Source organism: Serinus canaria, chromosome 4 (assembly GCF_022539315.1).
Source record: "Serinus canaria isolate serCan28SL12 chromosome 4, serCan2020, whole genome shotgun sequence".
Lineage (NCBI taxonomy): Eukaryota > Metazoa > Chordata > Aves > Passeriformes > Fringillidae > Serinus > Serinus canaria.
In genome coordinates this window covers 43,945,720-43,964,684 of record NC_066317.1, presented here as the reverse complement: position 1 = coordinate 43,964,684, position 18,965 = coordinate 43,945,720, and the positions used below count along the sequence as shown (strand labels likewise).

The window sequence follows — 18,965 nt, the reverse complement described above, 5'->3', positions numbered from 1 at the left end:
CCCATATACCAGTAACTGTGACCAGCTGAACACAATGCATTTAACAGTTGATGGTTCTTCAGAACACTTGAATTTTTTTAAACATTACATTTATTCTAACAGCAGTAATGTAGTAAAATAAGACTATTACAAAAACAACTTATGATCTTCATTTGATATATCATTTTTACTGCTAAGTATGGAAAGTTCAGGTTTTTTTAGTTTACTTTGGATGTTGACAAATGAAAAGTACACTTCAGAAATTGTCAGACTTATGCCAGAGAAAACAAGGTGTAAAACAGAAAAAAGAATGGCAGTGCCAAGTATTTTTTAGTTCTCCCACACTATATTGGCAATTGATAGAAGCACACAAAGATCATGTAATTACATGACTTAAAAGCAGAATTTTAAAGTTACAAAACTAGAGAGCTTTTTGGCTGAGCATTTCCCTGAGTCTTCATTTTTTAAAATCATGTTAGACATCATATGCATCGGATCTGTTACAAAGGCCTCAATTAAAAAAGGCTGTATGCAGAAGTTCGAGACTTCTATTCTTAAAAAGCCAAAGCAACAACTGCTGAGGAAGCAATTTCAGTCTTCAGAATCTGGTATTTGTCCTAAGGAGAAAAGCAAACTTCAGATACTTTTGCACTAAGACTGATAATTTCAAGTTACATCATCACACGATTTGTGCTTTGTGAACAAGTCTAATGGGGGAGCTTTTAGGGCAAGACCAAAACAACAAACTTTGGGACTTCTACATAATTAAAAAACCTTTGGTTTTTATAGCATTTTGTGAGAAAATAGAAGGCACAATTGTGCATCAAAACAATATGATTGTGTATTTTACTCTACTTACATTGTTTTCATCAGCACATTGGACTTTCTGTAAGTCTTTACTTAAAGATGTGTTTTAGTAACAGTAATTAGTTAAATGTTATAAGGCTTCTGTTTGACCTAAATGCAAGAAGGCTATTTAGCAAGAAGGCATCATTGAAAAAGGTACATTCAACAAGATATGAACTGATGTCCATCCACTAAAAGTTCACCATTCTAGCTCAACAGGATAGTCTCCAGTGAGACACGCTGTGCAATGACCAAGCTTTCCAATAAATGACTTGTCGGTTTTGGGGTTGTTTTGTCTTGCTTTGATGCTTTCTTGCACAGATGATACCAGCCCCTCCACAGAAAGATAGACAACACTGTCTGCTCCTAGAGGAAATAAAGGATCATCAGTTAAAGCTGCAATATTGTACCAAATGCAACGCTCTTGGGAAATGTGGTCACATTATCATATAGTTTATGAAAGAAAATGACTGAAAAATTTTAAGATTGTTGTACGTCTTGCCCTTCTCAAATGCTTTGTGCAAGGAGCAGACTCACTGAAATCTAGACAGAAGGTTCTGTTTGGAACAAGTATGTGACACATAACTGCGAACATAGAACCAAAGTCCACAGTGTATACTAAGACTCCCTGAACTCCTTGTAGTCTCCCAGAGTTAACTTTAGTTCAGGTCTGGAAGTAGGTGTGTGTGTGTGGCTAGTGCTTCCCAAATCTGAGCACCAAGGACTACCAAACCTCTCTGGGACCTGGAGGAGGGGAAGACCATCATATTAAAAAAAAAAATCATTATGCAATTCACGCAAATTTTTTAGCAGTAGGAATGTTAGATAGCCTTTTCATATCATTAGTTTTCTATCCTTTGCACTCATGAGGTGAATAATACTTAAAAATGAGATCCTACAAACTTGAAATATTTCCATAAACCTTCACAATACTTTCAGGAAAAAGATTCCATCACAGTATTAGACACTGAAACTAAGTATTTAACATAGGAAATTGGAGTTTACAGTGGAACATACACTGTCAATCTAAGTTTTGTTCTGCTGCAAACACGACTCAAAATTGCAGGTTTTTAACATTCTTTGATTGGTTTCAAATGTCATTTCTTTCAAAGTGAAATACATAATGCAGTTAAAATTATTTACATAAATGTCAATTTGTGGAAAATTTAGTGGGTGTTTAAAAATTCTAAATGTATTTTTATGAATATCTCATTCAAGTGAAACTACATCCGCTTTTCATTAGAGGACAGATTTTCATTACTTATTTTCTTCCTAAGTATTTTGACTGCAGTAGCTTCTCTTTGTCAAGTTTCTCAGAAGGAGCTTTAACTATTGGGAAGCTTTGTTGTCATACTTTATTTGCAACTTATGCTTATGCAATTATTCTAATACTTTCTATTGTTTTGGCAAATACAGCTCCCTAACTATGTTAAAAAACATGTCGCTGAATTGATCCATAGAGTACTCAAACAATGCAGAAACCTAGGTTACCAACCTTACAGTTCTTTAGTTAGTTTTGCCTGGTGCCTTGATATGTTCTGCTTTACTTTGAAATACATTATAAAATACAGTTGACAACTCTTACAAGAGGAAAAAAAAAGAAAGTAGCATTTACCTATATAGTTTGCAAGATCACGAAATTCAGGTCTGTTGGCAATGAGTTCTTCTTTAGTTGGAATGTTTATTCCCATGTAACAAGGAAATCTTATAGGAGGTGAAGCTACACGGATGTGCACCTGAATAAAAATAGTTTGAAAACAGGCTGATGTAAGTTGATGGTCAGCAGATAATAGCAAAGTCTCAATTCTGCACAGTGGTAATGAACATAACACAGCACTGCACAGAAACCATTGAAGGGTTAAAAGTAAGATAACATTTTTATCAGATGCCAGCACAGCAGGAGAAGGTAAGACAGTTTTAGAACTTTTTTTTTTACAGTATTTCCTAATGTTCTTAGAAGGTTCCATCCTGATTTTACTTCTCTTCCGTGGTGTTCAATTCTTGATAAACAAGTTTCAGCTTACAAAATCAAACATCATACAGGACATTTTTGCTCCAGTAACTGACTTGCGCACTGTTTAGCTTAAAAAATTCTTTATCAATTAAAAATGGTGCTCCGGTGACTTAAGATATGTGATATTTACAGCAGTATATGGTTGTACTCTTTGCACTTCCACAAGTCATACATCAGGAATACTTGGTTTCCTGATCTTAACTGATTTGTATTCCATTCTTTTGTTATTTGCCAGATAGTGCTTTGTAAGGGAAGAGCTGTTCCTGTCACCCCAATCACCCAAAAGTCATACTCATACAAAAGAACCTTCTTGACATATCTTCACACTAGCCATTGTTTTACATACACTAGCCATTGTTTTTTTCCACATTTGCCCTTTTAAGTAAAGCAACAATGTACAGTAAAATGAAGTCAAGCCCCTGAGCTTTAACCTCCCATCAACTTCCATTTACATCTGTATTATACTGACTTTAAATTAACTTACCTCTTTGGCTCCTGATTCTCTCAGTAGTTTTATTATGGGTGAAATGGTATTGCCTCTCACAATTGAATCATCAATGATAACAACTCGTTTGCCTTTAAAATTGTCAGACAGAACACCAAACTTCTTTGCAACACCAAGCTGCCGTAACCTCATATTTGGCTGGATAAATGTTCTCCCTACATATCGATTTTTACAGAGTACTTCAACATACGGTAATCCACACTGCAAACAGGAGACAGTTAAACAGAATTAATACAGAAGGACTTGTTAGTCTCAGGTAGTTTTTTAAAGTGACCTTAGGACTTAGTATGACTTCACAGTAACCAAAAAATGTTTAAATACCATAATATAGAGGAATAACAAAAGAAAAATCAAGGCAGGTGACTCACTAGGAGTAGCCTACATACTGAAGATATAGAGCTTTATCAATATGCAACTATAACAGCCAACATCCTTACAGTCCATTACAAAAAGAGATGTGTATAAAAATGCTTGGGGGGAAAAAAAGAACAAGGTAACATTTACCTTTTGAGCATAACCAAGAGCTGCTGGGGTTGCAGATTCTGGAACAGTGCTGACCAGGTCTGCTTCCACAGGTGCTTCAATCGCAAGCTGCTGCCCACATCTTTTGCGGACTGAATATACCATCTGACCTAGGAATAGAAAGAGGTGTTTTTCTTGGTATGCATGATTCACACTTCCTCTCAGTCTTCTGTATGAATTTCTGTGTCAAGTTGCAGGCACAGAAGTCAGTCAGAAAAGTTCCAGAACTAATAAGCAGTTATTTGCCAAAAGCAATTTTTTATTTCCTTCCATAATGTCACAATCTAACATTCACATTCATATCGCTATATGGAAACTAAAATCCAGTTTGCCCTAATTGACTAACTAAAGGTCCTGGGGATGTTACAAAATCTATCTGCACGAGGAAAGAAATAGAAATTATGCCTTCCTGTTCATAACATGCATATTCTATTTTTGATACTGAAGGGTAAGGTGATTGTGAAAGAAAAGGAATTTGGGGTGGAACTGGCTTTATAAGGGTGGGGAATTGTACTGGATCAATGGATAGCATATCCCTAGAAAGCAATGAAGGGGTTGTTTGGCAGATATGAGAATCCTGGCTAGTATTTTGAGAGCTTCTATTGAAATAATAATTAAGCATTACACTGGCAATGCCAAGTACTTAGAAGTTAAATTACAAGCATCTTCCTGAAATGACACTTATTGAAAAGAAAAAAAATCAAAATAAAGTTATTTTCTAAATCCTGTTTCACCAGTCGAATTTTTAAAATGCTTTCCAAAAACCAATAAAGTCCCTTTCTTCAGTCTCTCACTTTTAGAAGATCTTTCATCTACCTTAATCTCATGTTCATGGCCATTTTCATCCTTCCCATAGGAGTATGCAGGCAGCCTATCTGAGGCTGTATCCACATCCAGACACAGGAGGGTGATGTTACATGCTCCTCCTGATGAGTTTTATCTCAAAACCTTTGTCACCCCATTCTGTCCCAGCTGCGCTCTGTAAGCTTATATCCAGTGGTAGTCCACTATGATCATTGAGTCACTGTGCTCCAGGATAATATCTCACACTATTTAGGGAAGAGACCTGTATGTAACATTTTTGTACCTTCAAAAATACTGTCTGGCCTTGCAAAATAAACGTATTCAAAGATGCAGAATGCTGACGGATCTCCTTCAGATCTTCGTACAACATCCAGTGTCTGGACATCATGTCTGGATATTTTCACTATCTCCCCAGGAAGGACCTCCCGATAGTATCTTGAAAAAGAAATACAGAGAAGTTAAGAATGTCCTCAAGCTGGATGATAATTCTGAAGTCCAAACAAGAGTCAACTGACAGGGAAAAATGTTTTTGAATATCCTAACACGACAACTTGCTTCTATCTTAGGATTTGACCCTGAAGCATTTTAAGACCAACACGCTAAAACAACTGACCCTTACTAAAACTAAAGTCTAAATTAATATCTAAAACCAATAAACTAAGTAAAAATACTAAACTTGGTACCAGAGAATTATGGTACTTGTCCTATGTGTGAGACATATTGTACAGGCTTAATTGAGATTGAATATATCTTAATAATATAGTCTTGTATCAATACTAGAGAACTTTTCTATGAAAGGTAATAAACCTTACAGTGCAATATAAGAAATATAATCAAGAAAAGAGGTGGTACCCAAAATAATCCTGCCTCACAAGCGAAATCTAGAGAAATATTTGTCTAGAGATGATAGATAGCTACCCCCAAATGACATAAAGCTGACTAGAAATGTACCTTCTATTTCTCAAATCTGCAGAAGTATGGAATAGTTAGGTTAAAGTATGGAATAGTTTAAGTGCATTATGTTGAAGTGTTTAACCTTATTAAATATTTTTCTATATTCTCTAGTGAGTCTTCAGGTGGCTATTCTAACATCTAAATCTATCCCAAAATACAGAAATATTCTGGAGGTACAAATCTGAGGTGAGCAAATCTGTGTTTATTTACTGGTCAGGTACTAGCAGAAGCAAGCAGCACTAACTACTGAGGAAGTTTGGACAAAATTGCTTTATTGAAAACTCACAGGATTCAGCTGATTGTCCTACATAGTGAGCTTTTCTTAACAGAAATTTCAAAGAAGTTCCAGAAAACAGTTAATTTTTTTCTAACGAGGAGGCCAGCTTACCAAATAGCATATGCTATAACTCAGGTTATTTCAGCCTGTGTACCAGTGTAACTTTTCTGTAGGTGAAGAATAATTTTGTAATGCAACTATGCTGCTGAAAATGAGGGCAAAATGAATAAATTGTATGGGTAATCAGGTATAATCCAACAAATAAGAGGCATTTGCTTTGCTTTACTGTTAATTTCTGCACACGTAATTATTTTTTTCCAATCATTTGTTCAAGAAAATAAAGTGGCAAAAACCAGGACTAACAAAAACATCCTCCACAGCAAACTAAACTTTGGGGTCTTCATGTTGTTAAAATTATGATATTTGGCAACTTGGGATTTAATGTTTAATCACTGTCTAAGGAAGAGTTTTCAGACAAAGTAAGAATCAGGCCACTTACTCTGCACCAATAGACAAAAAGCTGCAGGACTCAGAAGAAACCACCCATCCTTCTGTTTCAGTGTTATCTTTTCCTGAAGTAAAAGAATTCAGTTAGAGCCCCCAGCTTATCCTACCATGACCCCCCCAATCACATTTTTGCTGCAGTATCTGGTTTGCTATGGTTTCCAAGTGTGCAATTAAAGACTATTGTAATTTCTAACTAAAATGCATATCATTCCACTGTTTCCCCCTTTCCATTATTTAAAAAAATCCCAAACACATCCACAAAATAAGCATCATAAACCTGTTCTAGGCAGAAGTGGATTAACAGCAACATATTCACAGCTCATGAAGAGAAACAGTTCAGGTTTTGAAATAGTGCAGGGATAACCTTTGTTATCCCTGCACTATTTCAAACTTTTCAAATTCTAATTTAGTGACTTTAGATAGACATAATTACTTTTGTTGACACAAGAAAATCCTTACTTTTCCTAGGCTAAATTGTTTGATAAATGCTTTTGATTACAATGGATGCTGGATTGAATTCCAATGAGAGTTTTGAGAGTCAATCATAGGAAAGATGGTTTTTTAAATTGTGTCACATAGAGTAGGAATGTCTATATACTTTAAAAAATCTTGGTAATTTTTCTTGTGGTTAAAATTACTCAGTTTTCTGAAGATATGGAAGAATTTACTGCTTTGCCTTTGAATTATTTTAGTCTGCAGCAAGTGAAGATATTTTGTTGATATAAGTGACAAGTGAAGGTATTTTGTTGATATAAGTGACAAGTGGAGAAATTGTTGATTTGCAGGCTGAGCAGGAACACAAGGAATTTTTCCCATAAACTGCTTCTGTAATGGTCCAGTCACTACATGTGACAGGGCTGCTTGGAATTCAGAGATACATTGCAAGTAATCCAGCACTTTTTGCCCACCTTACTATAGGAGAAAAAAGGAAGAAACCAGACTTTCTATGTTTCTAGACATTGTCCTGAGCAACTGGTTTTAAGTGGCCTGGCTTGTGCAGGGATTTGAACCAATGACCTTCAGAGCTCCCTTCCAACCTCAACCCCTCTGTGATTCTGTTCATCACTGCTTGCTTTCTTGTTTAAGTAATGTGAATTACTTAAATTGTATTACAGTTGGGATGCTTAACTGTGGCTATCATTAGGCCACTAAGATTCCCTGTACCTGGGGATGGAATTTTGCACAATTCCTATAGATGGTTTTTTTTCTTGCTAACTTTTTTTATTTTTCAAAACTGATTTTTGCATCACATATTTCTACTTACACCTCAGTAAGTGTAGCTTTGTTTACTTCTATCAGTGATTTCAAGCACACACTATGCATTTGGAGATTCACACACACACACACACACACACACATATATACATATGTAGTTTACCTTTTCCATTCATGTCCCCAACTGGAATAAGGCGACCAATGCAGAGCGGGCGATTCCCATACGGATCACGTACCGCATAGATTATGTCTTTATGCATAATTAGCAATGAATACGAAGTTGGAGTTTCCTTCATTAAGTTTTTTATTCTGGAATGAGACATAGGTGAATATAACCATGTGCCACATGAACAGCTGTGTGCATTTACAGCTGCATCATGCTGAGGTGCACTGGCTGGGGCTGAGTGTGAAGCCCATACTCCTCACCTTGCCACCCAGTCGGCCGTATCGTCGTTTTCCAGCGGTGGTGTGAAAGCCAGCAGCTGGGTGATCAGTTCGCTGTCAGAACTGGTTGACAGTCCCACACCATGCCGCATAAGCTTTTAAGAGAAAAACCAAAAGTATTACCAGCATTAAAAAAACAATCTCAATCACACCACTCAGGTTTGAACCTAACAACACCTTGGTGCAATGAACAAACGTTTCACAGTGCTTCAGGTGATCACAGCATAATAATGCCAATTTTCTTCCAACAAAACAACTATGTTAAATAAGTTCAGATAATCTTCTATGCTAGCACTACATTTTTCCTTCTTCATCTCATTCCTTTGGTCTGCATGAAACCTAAAGTAATGCCACCAATATTCAGGGCATAAATTCATGTTTGGATGATTTAATTAGCTTTGTGCATCCTCTGGGAAGATAGTTAAAATATAGAAGAGAAAATATGAAATTGCCTATAACAGATACAGAAAGAGATATCAAGGCAGAATCCCCTACACAGGATTTCTCCCCCCAGAATGATTTATTTTGATTAAGGAGCTCTTTCATAACCCCAAAAACACACAGAAAAAAATTTGGTACTAAGGAAGAGTCACAGCAACGGTATTGCTCATTTCTGCCTCACACTCAGAAAGAAACAATGCCAGAGTCCCCAAAGGAGGTACTAACCTTCCTTCTGAGTTGTGCAGCATTTGTTAGCTCCCCGTTGTGTGCCACAGCGATTTTCCCATGAAGAGTCTCTACAACAAAAGGCTGGCAGTTCTGAAGCTCAGAAATTCCTGAGGTGGAGTACCTTGTGTGCCCAATACCAAGGTTTGAAGGGTACAGCTTCTTCAGGCTGTCTGCACTGAAGACGTGGTTTATAAGACCCATTCCCTTTGGGAAAAAAAAAGAAAAAAAAGTTCTGTTGGTTTTATTTTCCTGGTGACTTTTTAAGTTCTTCTGCTTAATGCTGATATAGTAGTATTAATAGAACTTTAGGAAAAAGGCAAATAATCTGAAAGATATGGGAAATAAAGAAGCTGAGTAGGTCACAGTGCTATATCACATACCTTTAGTCCCATTTTTAAATAAAGCAATCTGCATTTTTGTGCTGCGGATTTTCATGGAACAATCTATTCCCTGACTAAAAGTAGATATTTTTAAGGCTGTGGTCATTATGTGTCTTGTAACATCCCCCGTGATTCTCTCAGCTTGAGAAAGTCTGTGTGACCTTCTCAGGCCTCCATTCTGTCTTAGATTCTGTTTATTGCTACCTATGGGTAAAGTAGTTGACACTTCCTTGAGTCTCACTAGTATAAGATTTACCCATCCATCTCCTTGTGCATAGTCTGTAACAAAGATCAAAAAGAGCATCAATGCTCTTCCAAATCTACAGAGTTAACAGAATGCAGGGTGACTTAGGTAAAAAGTTTTTGTGACATCATTAGCATGCTCTGGGTAGCTTCTGTGTGTCTGCCACTGTATGCACAGGAACATCTATCAGGACAACATTGGCAAGTTTGTGTTAAGCATACGCTCAAGAGAGGTAACAAAATGAGATACTATGACAAAATCAAAACAGCCCATCAAGCATGTTACTTTTTCACTAACTACACTGTTTCTTATCAGAAACTAACTTGCATGTACCTCACTTAAGAAAAAAAAATTTTTTTGCATTTTACCTTGTGCACTTTGAATGCCTGGGATGACTCGCCATCACTTGTCACAATTCCAGCACTCTCCTGGCCCCTATGGACAAAATAAAATTAACATAAAGCACTGACATGATAATTAAACACTTTAGCATGTAATGGATAGATTTTTTAAAATGGTATTTTAATTTGCTGTTTGTTGTTTTATTTTACAGACTTATAGCTGCTGTGTTAATTGCAGGTTTCTTGGCTGTGTTATGCTTTACGTCAAGACAGTCACATAAGGTTTGTGCCTAAGTCCACTAAATTCTGTGGGAATCTTTTCACCAAGAGGTACTGGTTCAGGCTCTTAATGGACTTCAATTTCAGTACGGGCATAAAGTAAAAACAGATGCGTAATTGGAAAAGCCATTTTTAAAGGCATAATGGTCTAGGTGATAGTGCTAGGTCCTATAATGCTGTTCTATTTCTGCTTTGGATGGTCAGATGTTATTCAAAACTGATGGTGTTGCTTAGGGGAATGGATTGTCTTTTCCACTGATCATCTATGCAGAAGCTTTTGCATTTTTGCACTTAGGCTGACAAGCTAGCATTTACACCTCTAAAACCTACACAGACCCTCTGACAAAAGCATCCGAGTGCATAAACCTAATGTTCAGCTTCTGAAAACAAGCAAAACAAGTCTGATATTCAAATGTTACTGCAAATGGAAATACTTCTCTTAAGTACATCAGCCTCCGGCTGGCAGTTGTGCTTTGTTGAGCAGAAGAGCTGATTCAGCTGAAATACACGTGTTTTCCCTGTCCTGCTGCCTGTCTTCCCCAGCCCTTCCCCCTGCTGGGTCCCCTGGGTGTACCCCAGATCCCCTGATGCTGCTCTGCCCAAGGCAGGCAGAACACTGTACACCTGCCCACAGTTTGTAATCCAGTCCTTATCCATTGAAAAGGTCTGCTTTGCAGATTGGATTTTTTTTTTTTGGTGAATAACAGTGCAGGCTGCTCCATCTCCCTTTAAAAGACTTCCTGAAATAAGGCTGTGTTGCCTACAACAGAACTGCTGCTATGTGCCTGCCTGTGCCTGTAATACTCATCAGGACTTTGGTGGATGGGTGAGGTCCTTCCCACTCTCATATATAATAATGTCTGAATAGGAAAGATATTTTTCGTAAAAAGGGAAAGACAATTGATGTCCTGTTTGTGCACTGGACTGATTTAACTCAGCTGAAGTCACTGGAATTATTTATTACAAGCAATTGGGCACAAAAATCAATAGAACGGATGCTAATCTACAACTGACATGCTCATTACCAATTTTCTCCAGTTCATAAAATCCTTTTATTTGTTACTAGTCTCAGTTGGATGTAAAGAAAAAATGTTGAAGAACGCTTGCTTACAGAAAGCAAAACAAACCAAACTTCCCACATATCTGAACAAATTTCCCCTGCTAGTGACACACAGTTCTTCAAAGAAAATCATCAGAGATGAGGATGTTCTCAAAGCCATTTACTTTAACTCGGGAAGATGTTCTATCTATAAACATGAAGGCTGGTAGTAAGATTTAAGGGTTGATGCATTGCATTCAGCAACTTATAACTGCAATGTTAATATTACAGGAAGTTTCCATTTCAATACTGTCATGGTCTCTTTAAATAGTAACTAAATCACTAGGAGGAGAGAAGCAGGGACCCCAAGGAAGGCCCTGGTCAAGGCGTTGGATTACATCTTTCACTTAGCACTGACAAAAGGCATGGGATCTCAGTGTCACTACCACAATGCCTGCACCACTTTACCAGCTGAGCCAGACTTGAAGTATGCCAGCTTTTATTAAAACATCACCAATATATAAAACGTGTCTCTACGGCCCGCAGTTCAGAGGCAAACAGCGTGCAGAGATGTGAAGATGTGGGGCAGGACGATCCCGAACGCCACCCGTGTGGGGAAGGCTCGGTCCCGCGGCCGCGCCTCTCGGAGCAGGGGCTGCCCGGGGCCTCCCGGCAGAGCCCAGGCCACAAGGGGGGTGTGTCTGTGTGTGTGTGACGTTGCTTTGTTCTGTTGGTTTTGGGGTTTTTTTAAAGGAACGAAACAGACTCTTTTTGCCTCTCTTCTCACACCCTGGTGCCCCCACTGACTCCCGAAGAGGAGTCACAGCAGTCAGGCCCGGCCCGGCCTGGCCGAGGTCTCCCCTCCCCGCCGGCGGAGCCGCTGCCCTCGCCCAGCTCCAGCGCCGAGCCTGCTTATTTGGCAGTGTCTCAAGTTACTCCCCTCAGGCAGCTTGAGCCAGTAAAACTAGATCCTTTCATCTCGGCGGAGCTTACTGACAACCAGCCGTCTGGTTTCCTAGGAAACAAAATCTTGGCTAGAAATAGTGAATCATTTCCAGGTCACTTTCAACATGGAGAGTGGAGCAGGGAAGCATTGGACTGAGGAGGAGGTTAAAGCCTTGTTAAGCGTCTGGTCAGAAAAAAATATCAGAAAGCAACTGCACGGCACCCTGAGGAATAAAGGAATATTTATCTACATTGCTAAAAGGTTGCAGGAGTTGGGAGTGTGCAGGGACTGGAAACAGTGCCGTGCAAAGTACAAAAACCTCAAGTACGAATACAGAACGGTTAAATATGCCCACAACTCTGGGGATGTCACTAAAACCATGAAGTTTTTCCATGATCTGGATGCCATATTGCGATATGAGCCTGTCACACAATTAGCAGCAGAAGAAAACGGCAGGTGTTCTGCGACTGAGACGCAGCTGAACACAAGCCCCACAACAGACAGCACGCAAGGTAAAGAAAAATATTTTTGCTTCTATTTTTCTCTCTTTGCTTAAAACTCAAAGGGAACAAAACCGAAGCCCGACTTGGCTGGCGCTGGAGCGGAGGCTGCTCAGCCCCGGCAGCGCTGTTAGAAGTGACTGGATGCACGCCTCGCGCAGGGGAATAAAATGTTAGCACCCACCAGTGTCGAAGTCTGTAAATACAGTGTAATTCCAGCAAAATTACGCTAACTGCCCGTATTGCAGCCTCGGTGAGTACTTGCTAGTGTCCAGGCTCCTGCACGGGGTGGAAATGCTAAATTAAAATAAACTGCTTTCCTTCTCTTTGCCTTTCATTCACAGTACTTTGGAAGCAGATTTTGTAGAGCTCCAGTTAAGATGTAAACATAAAGAAAAAGAAAAGAAAAGGTTGAAACTGTCAGGATGTTGTAAAAATCATTATTTGTTGTGATACAAAGGAAATATAGGATTTTTATTCTTATTTCATATATATATCAGCTTGATATTTAGGTGTGATGACTTAAGGTAAATTATTTTATAAGGAGTTTTACTTTAATATTCAAGAAAAACATGTGTGATAATCTCTCATTAAAAACTCTAGTTTAGCAGTGAAAGTAAAAATTATCATATTTATCAGACTGTTATGCGGCAGACCAAGTGAATACAGCTGCCTTTATTCTGAAGTGGGTTTTGCTAAATTATTTGCATCTCTTGTTTTATTCAACCTTTTCTGCATATGCATTTAAGCTCTGCTTAACATTTCATTAGGGTCAATCTGCTGTTTGACATCACTCAAATCTCCTTGTCACATCCTAAATGTCACTGAAGCACAAGCCCCAATGATAGTTATAAGTACCAAAATAAGATGACTAAAAAGAGAAATTAAAAGCTTAATTTGTTCCCAAGCTATGTAGCAATTTACATTAATTTTGTGAATATTTTTTAAGAAAACAAGAAACTTATCATTATTGCCAGGGGTCATTGTCAAAGGCATATAAAAGAGCTGGACATTGAGTTTGTTCTTGTACCATTCCACGTCTCCCTCTACAATGCTGTTTTACAGATCTGAGGAAAAAAAATTGCCATTTTTCATTGTCATTGTTTACCTTAACAAAAAGCTTGACCCTTATTTGTCATCACTATCAGAAAGCCTCAAATCTGTCAAAGTCACTTCAAATTAAAATGGCAATTTTATAATATTGTAATGTGCTCCCTGCACTGTGAATTGCAATCCATTTTTAAATTTAAACTTGCAGAACTGAGGCTTATACAAGCTGATACACTTTGAAGACTACATGAAATCAGGATAGTGTCCTACATCTGAGGATCTGCCATTAGATTATCCTCTGTGTTTTGATGTAGTTTGCACCTGGTAATCCTAATTCTCATCTGCTTCAGACCTCTAGTAGATTTAAATCAGCAAAAGTTAATTTCAACTGTGAATCCCAAACTATAGTGAATCTATAAAAATAATTACCCCTGGATGAGACATGCCTTGTTTTGAAGCACTAGGACAGTCTGGTTTTAAAGCTGGTATAATTAAATATATCTCTTGATTTCAAAAGCACTTCTGTTACTACCTCCAGAAAAATAAAAGCAAACAAGTTTTCATGGATAAACAAAAATTAAATGCAGCTAACTGTAATAATGCAACACTAATGCAAAAATTGAAATGCAAAGATTTCTGCAACAACCACAACTGAGCCGCAATGAAAGCACACTAAGATAGAAATGTGTCCTGCAGCTATGCAGAATGCATGCATACATCCACCACAAGGGGCTGAGGGAACAGCTGTGAGATCATCAACTTTCTTATTTAAGAATGCAAGTCAAGCAACTAACACTGTACTAGAGGCCCAGTCCTATTCCACCTGCAGTCAGAGTCCAATGCCTGCCCAGCCCAGTACTTTGAAGAGCACTTTTAATGCTAAACTGGCATCAGTGGCTCTACAGCTGATGCTCTCAAGTCCTCCTGCAGGGACAGAGCTGCCAGTAACACTCCCACAGAGGGAAAGGCAATCCCTGGCAGAAGCAAAGAGCCCCCTGCTCCTGCCCCAGCAGCGACTGCAGGCCCCCTCCTAGGCTTCTCCCCTTTAAACACAGTGTGTTGTAGGAGAGGAGAGAAAAATGGTCCCTCACTTCTTTTAAAAGAAGCAAAGATATCTCGTTTTGAGGGGGCTGGAGGAATCAAGGATGTCTAGGCTCAAAGCTTTGGTAGCAAGAACAAAATGCTATCAGCAAACTAAAACCTGTGACTAATAATACGTGTCCACGATGAACATCTTATTTTAGTTTAAGAAATTGGTTGTTATACTGATTTGTCTTTTTAAAAAGCATGACGGGACAGGGCATGTTCCCAAATAATACACTGTATATTTACCATTCTGCTTAGCCCCAGTCTCAATATTCTTATGTATGCTTATTGTAAAGATGCAAAGCATGTCCTTACATTATCTCAGCTACTGGGAGATTGCTGGGAAGGGGGAGCAACAGGAAAGGAAGAAAAGAGACTACTTTTTTTTATAGGAATGCATGGCTATGAACACTATTCAATAGTGTTCCCCTGAGTATTTTTAATACGTGGTAGAATCAGTTTTCTTTTGAAAGTGTATTTGAAGTAATTATTACTGAATATATTAATCAAATCTGAGAAGGGTGTCTCAGGACAAACCTGGCAGCAACATATACCAGTTTCCAGGTTGTTCATGAAAAGATAACACTTTATGCATAAGCACATGCAGAAATGTAAGCAGAGACATTCATGCTGCCCTCCCAAAACACATTTCAGAGGCAGAGATGTAGCTTAAATAATCATTAAGAAAGATACAAGTCAAAGTGTTCACTTCTCTTCAAGTATAGTTTGTGTATTATTGCACTAATCAACAACAAAGAAAATCTACATAAAGTGATGGTGCGCTATGAAAAATGGTATCTTACATTAGAGTTCAAAGGAATGACCTTGCAATTTTGTTAATCAAGTTAAATCAAGGATTAAAAACCAAAATACATTATTTGAAAAAATACTTGCCTAGTAATTTAAGTTATTTACGCTTTTTATATTTCTTTCTTTATGTTTAAATATTAAGGCACTGGTCACCTTGCCTGACCTTCACTTTACCTCAGCAAATGGAGAAAGATTACAGCTGAGCAGAAATGCATCAGCAATGACTGGCAGAAAACTCAGCTACTAAAATGCAGGAAGATCTTTCAGAAATGCTGACATAAAAGTGCCACTTCTGCATGGTTTTCCATGTCTGCACTTTTTAACATGTCATTGACAATATTTCATATAGTTTTTTTTTAAACAAGTGTGCAATCATTTTATTGAGTAGCTTTTGTCATAGAGTAATATCTTTTTGTGGTAACTGTTCTTACTAAAAATAAAAGAAGTTTCTCTTTTAATATAACAATGTAATTAACCTTGTGCATGCTAGTGCCTATGGCACACTCAGAAGCCTTCCAGGAGAGAATTTATTCTCCTTTCCCTGGTTTGCTTTGCTGCTCTTAAGAAGCTGAAATGCCAGTCCTGACGCTGGAGGTGGAGGCAAGAGCAGCATCTCCTGTCAGGGAAGCCACGCAGGCAGCTGGGAACAGTCAGAGATCAGGCCACTGCATCTATGAGTCATAGTCAGCCTTGCTGAAAGTCAGGAGGGTTTAGGATAATGGTTTCAAACGCAGTTTTTGGACATCAGGAGTAGGAGATTGCATCCTAACAGCACCTCATTAGTGCTCCCTGTGAGGAACTACCGCAGAGCTGCGGGCTTTGATCTGGGTGCCCTGCCTGGCTGGAGCTCACAGAAGCTCAGCTCCCGTACAAAGAAGCAACATTTCAAACCTCCTGTCATCGTGGTATATAGAAAACAACACACTGCCACAGGACAACTTACAAGTTTGTATTCTGTGAAAATCTAGCTGGTTCTGAACCTGACGCACATATGCTGCTTTTTATACTTACACAGCAATTGCTATAATGTTCCCTTTTAAACAAATGTAGAAAAGCTATGCTGGAAAAAGCTAGACTTAATCCTGACAGGTACAAATACACCTGCTGTCAAGTCACAATGAATATGGGTTCCCTTCCCATACTGTTATTATTAACAGTTATTCCATTGATTTCCAGAGCTCTTTGCAGAACATCCTGATTTTCTTCATACTCTTCTAGGAATTTATTTTTGTTACATAAATGGATTTGTGATTTTATGAATCTGTGTGCAAAGTCTCCTTTTATTTTATTTGTATGTCTCTTACTTTACATTATTATTTACCCTGAATACTGCATCAGAAGAGCATACAAGTCACTAGAATCAAGTCCGTTTCAACCAGAATTTTTAAAAGCATTTCAAACAGGCTTCACACCCAAGACATAAAATGATTTGCCTCATATAACTCATGTCCCCTGTATAGGGACAGGTATATTAATTTAAAATTTAATTTAACTATAAATTAAGTGTTGAGATTTCTAAGTTAAAGATCTTCTCATAGTGTATGGACATTTAAACTTAAACTTCTAATTTAGTCCATACCTATTTTTCATCTATAAACTCTTTCCTTCCCAGGTGAAATACCAGTTTCTTTAGAAGATGATGACGATGCTCCAGGAGATCCACTACTTTTTATATCTCATGCCAGACCAGTGCAACTAGGTATAGTATGATGGTACAGAGAGAACAAAAACTAAAAAGCAGCATGGGTGTCAGAGCACTTCCTGATAGCTTGAAAACACTGTCATTCTGTTTCTGATCAGTATAGCTTTAATGCAGCCACCCTCTGCCACCATCTCTTGCCAGAACTAGCACTCAGCAGTGTTGTGCATCACTATACACTGACCACTGTGTATGATGTAACACCTGCATGACCCCCATTTGCATGCAAAACACATCCCATGCTATAGCCTAATCATGTTAAACTGCATTAATCTCAGTAATTTTGTTAAATGCCAGTGGAAAGTATGCCAAATTAGAGAGGATACCCATGTCAGCTTGTAACTTTTCCTAGCTCATTTTATTAAATCATGGATGCTTAAAGCAGCATGAGGGAGTGGCTTGAGTCAGGAGAGAGATGCAGAGCAATCCAGACTTGCAGAGGTCTCCAGCATAAACTTCACCTCTCCAAGCAAGGAGTGGTCAGCAACGTTTTAGTCCAACCAACCACAGAACTCAACTGGACAATGTCCTACTCCAGTAGATTTGCTCAGCAAAGTTACACCCTCTAAGCCTTCATATACATTCCAGTCCAGTTACAACAACTTCCATTACAAAATTTGCAAGGTGCCATACTTAGGAAGAAAACAAGGCACAGGCTAAGCATATAGCTCAGTTGGAAATGAACTGACTAGTGAGAAATACTGGTCTATACAAAGCGTAAAGAAACTTTATTCCTCCCGGATGCTCCCGTGCTCTATGGCTTTGACAAAAAGTGTAGAGGGCACCTCCTTGCACTCTTCATCCTCTCTTCTTGTCATCTTACCTAGGCCTTTCCTCTCTGGCCTATCTGATGTTGGCAGTTATCATCTGTGGCAGTTCCTATGGTTTGATTCACCAGTAAATCAGCATTTTCTTTCACTCTCTCAGGAAGAAATGGAGAAAGCATAATTAACGTGCCACCTGAAAATTACCCTTCTCAACTACACTGCCTATGACCTGGCTGCTGCAGAGTCCTGGTTAACTCAGACTATAAGGAAAAAAAAATCTGTTAGAACAACTTACTGACAACTAGAATGAATTATGGAGACTAGCAAAGAATGGCTTTATCTAGGACAAGTTTGTCCCCAGATAGGTTATTATAAATGTGCTCCACTGAAGTGTACAATCAAGGGTCTGATACTATTGCCATCACACACATCTCAGTGGCTAGAAAGTATCAAAAACCCAAAATCTGGTTTGCTCTTCCAGAAAAAGACAGTGACAAAGGCATCACTGCAGTACGACTGTAAAAACCTGTCAGTTACTGTGCATTTTCATGTTGCTTTATTTGATCATGTCCTGGAAATGGTTTTGGGTTTGTTTATTTGGGGTTTTTTAGTTATTTTTGCAAAGCTTTAAAAAATGCATGAGAAATCCCTTTCCAAACTAATCTTTTAACCAAAACAAAGTCTTAAAGCAAATTCATAAATACAAATAAGGAAACATTACAAAAGTAAAATATATAATATTTCAGTATTTTAAGTTATTGAATGGGTGGCAACCTTTACCTCATAATATTAAAAAGTAAAGTAGACTGGAGAAAATGGAAAAATATCTTATTTATGCAGAGTAAGACAACTCACACTGATATTTACTAAAAAAACCACCAAATATTTTTGATTGATCTGCCCTGAAAAAGGTGCAGGTTCTGTCCCATGAGAACTGGGTTCTGACACACAAATGTTTTACTTAACCAAAAGTCTCCATTCGTCTGCTCCCCACAACTCAGGTGCTTTGTTAAGAAAGAAGAATCAGATTCTTTAGATCCTTACGCAGGTTAAATCTCTCTATGTGTGTAAAAACTAAAGTATGGCAT

The 18,965-nt window shown here is 38.2% G+C and overlaps 2 protein-coding genes across 2 annotated transcripts in view; one reads left to right on the top strand and one right to left on the bottom strand.

Moving 5' to 3' along the window:
* Positions 1–1,024: 1,024 nt before the first annotated feature.
* Positions 1,025–10,637, bottom strand: PPAT (phosphoribosyl pyrophosphate amidotransferase). The gene is made up of 11 exons (XM_050974073.1): positions 10,555–10,637; positions 9,729–9,795; positions 8,734–8,940; positions 8,050–8,162; positions 7,787–7,932; positions 6,401–6,473; positions 4,954–5,105; positions 3,849–3,976; positions 3,324–3,545; positions 2,441–2,561; positions 1,025–1,191 (listed from the first exon to the last, which is right to left on the bottom strand). Exons 1-11 carry the CDS (start codon positions 10,635–10,637, stop codon positions 1,025–1,027), a joined length of 1,479 nt encoding a protein of 492 aa, XP_050830030.1.
* A 1,437-nt stretch (positions 10,638–12,074) lies between these two features.
* PAICS (phosphoribosylaminoimidazole carboxylase and phosphoribosylaminoimidazolesuccinocarboxamide synthase) overlaps positions 12,075–18,965 on the top strand; it is a 40,336-nt gene continuing 33,445 nt past the window's right edge. Inside the window, exons 1-2 of the mRNA XM_050974072.1 lie at positions 12,075–12,477; positions 17,024–17,110. Coding sequence (XP_050830029.1) covers positions 12,090–12,477; positions 17,024–17,110 — 475 coding nt within the window. The 5' untranslated portion in view covers positions 12,075–12,089. The remainder of the gene's footprint in view (positions 12,478–17,023; positions 17,111–18,965) is intronic.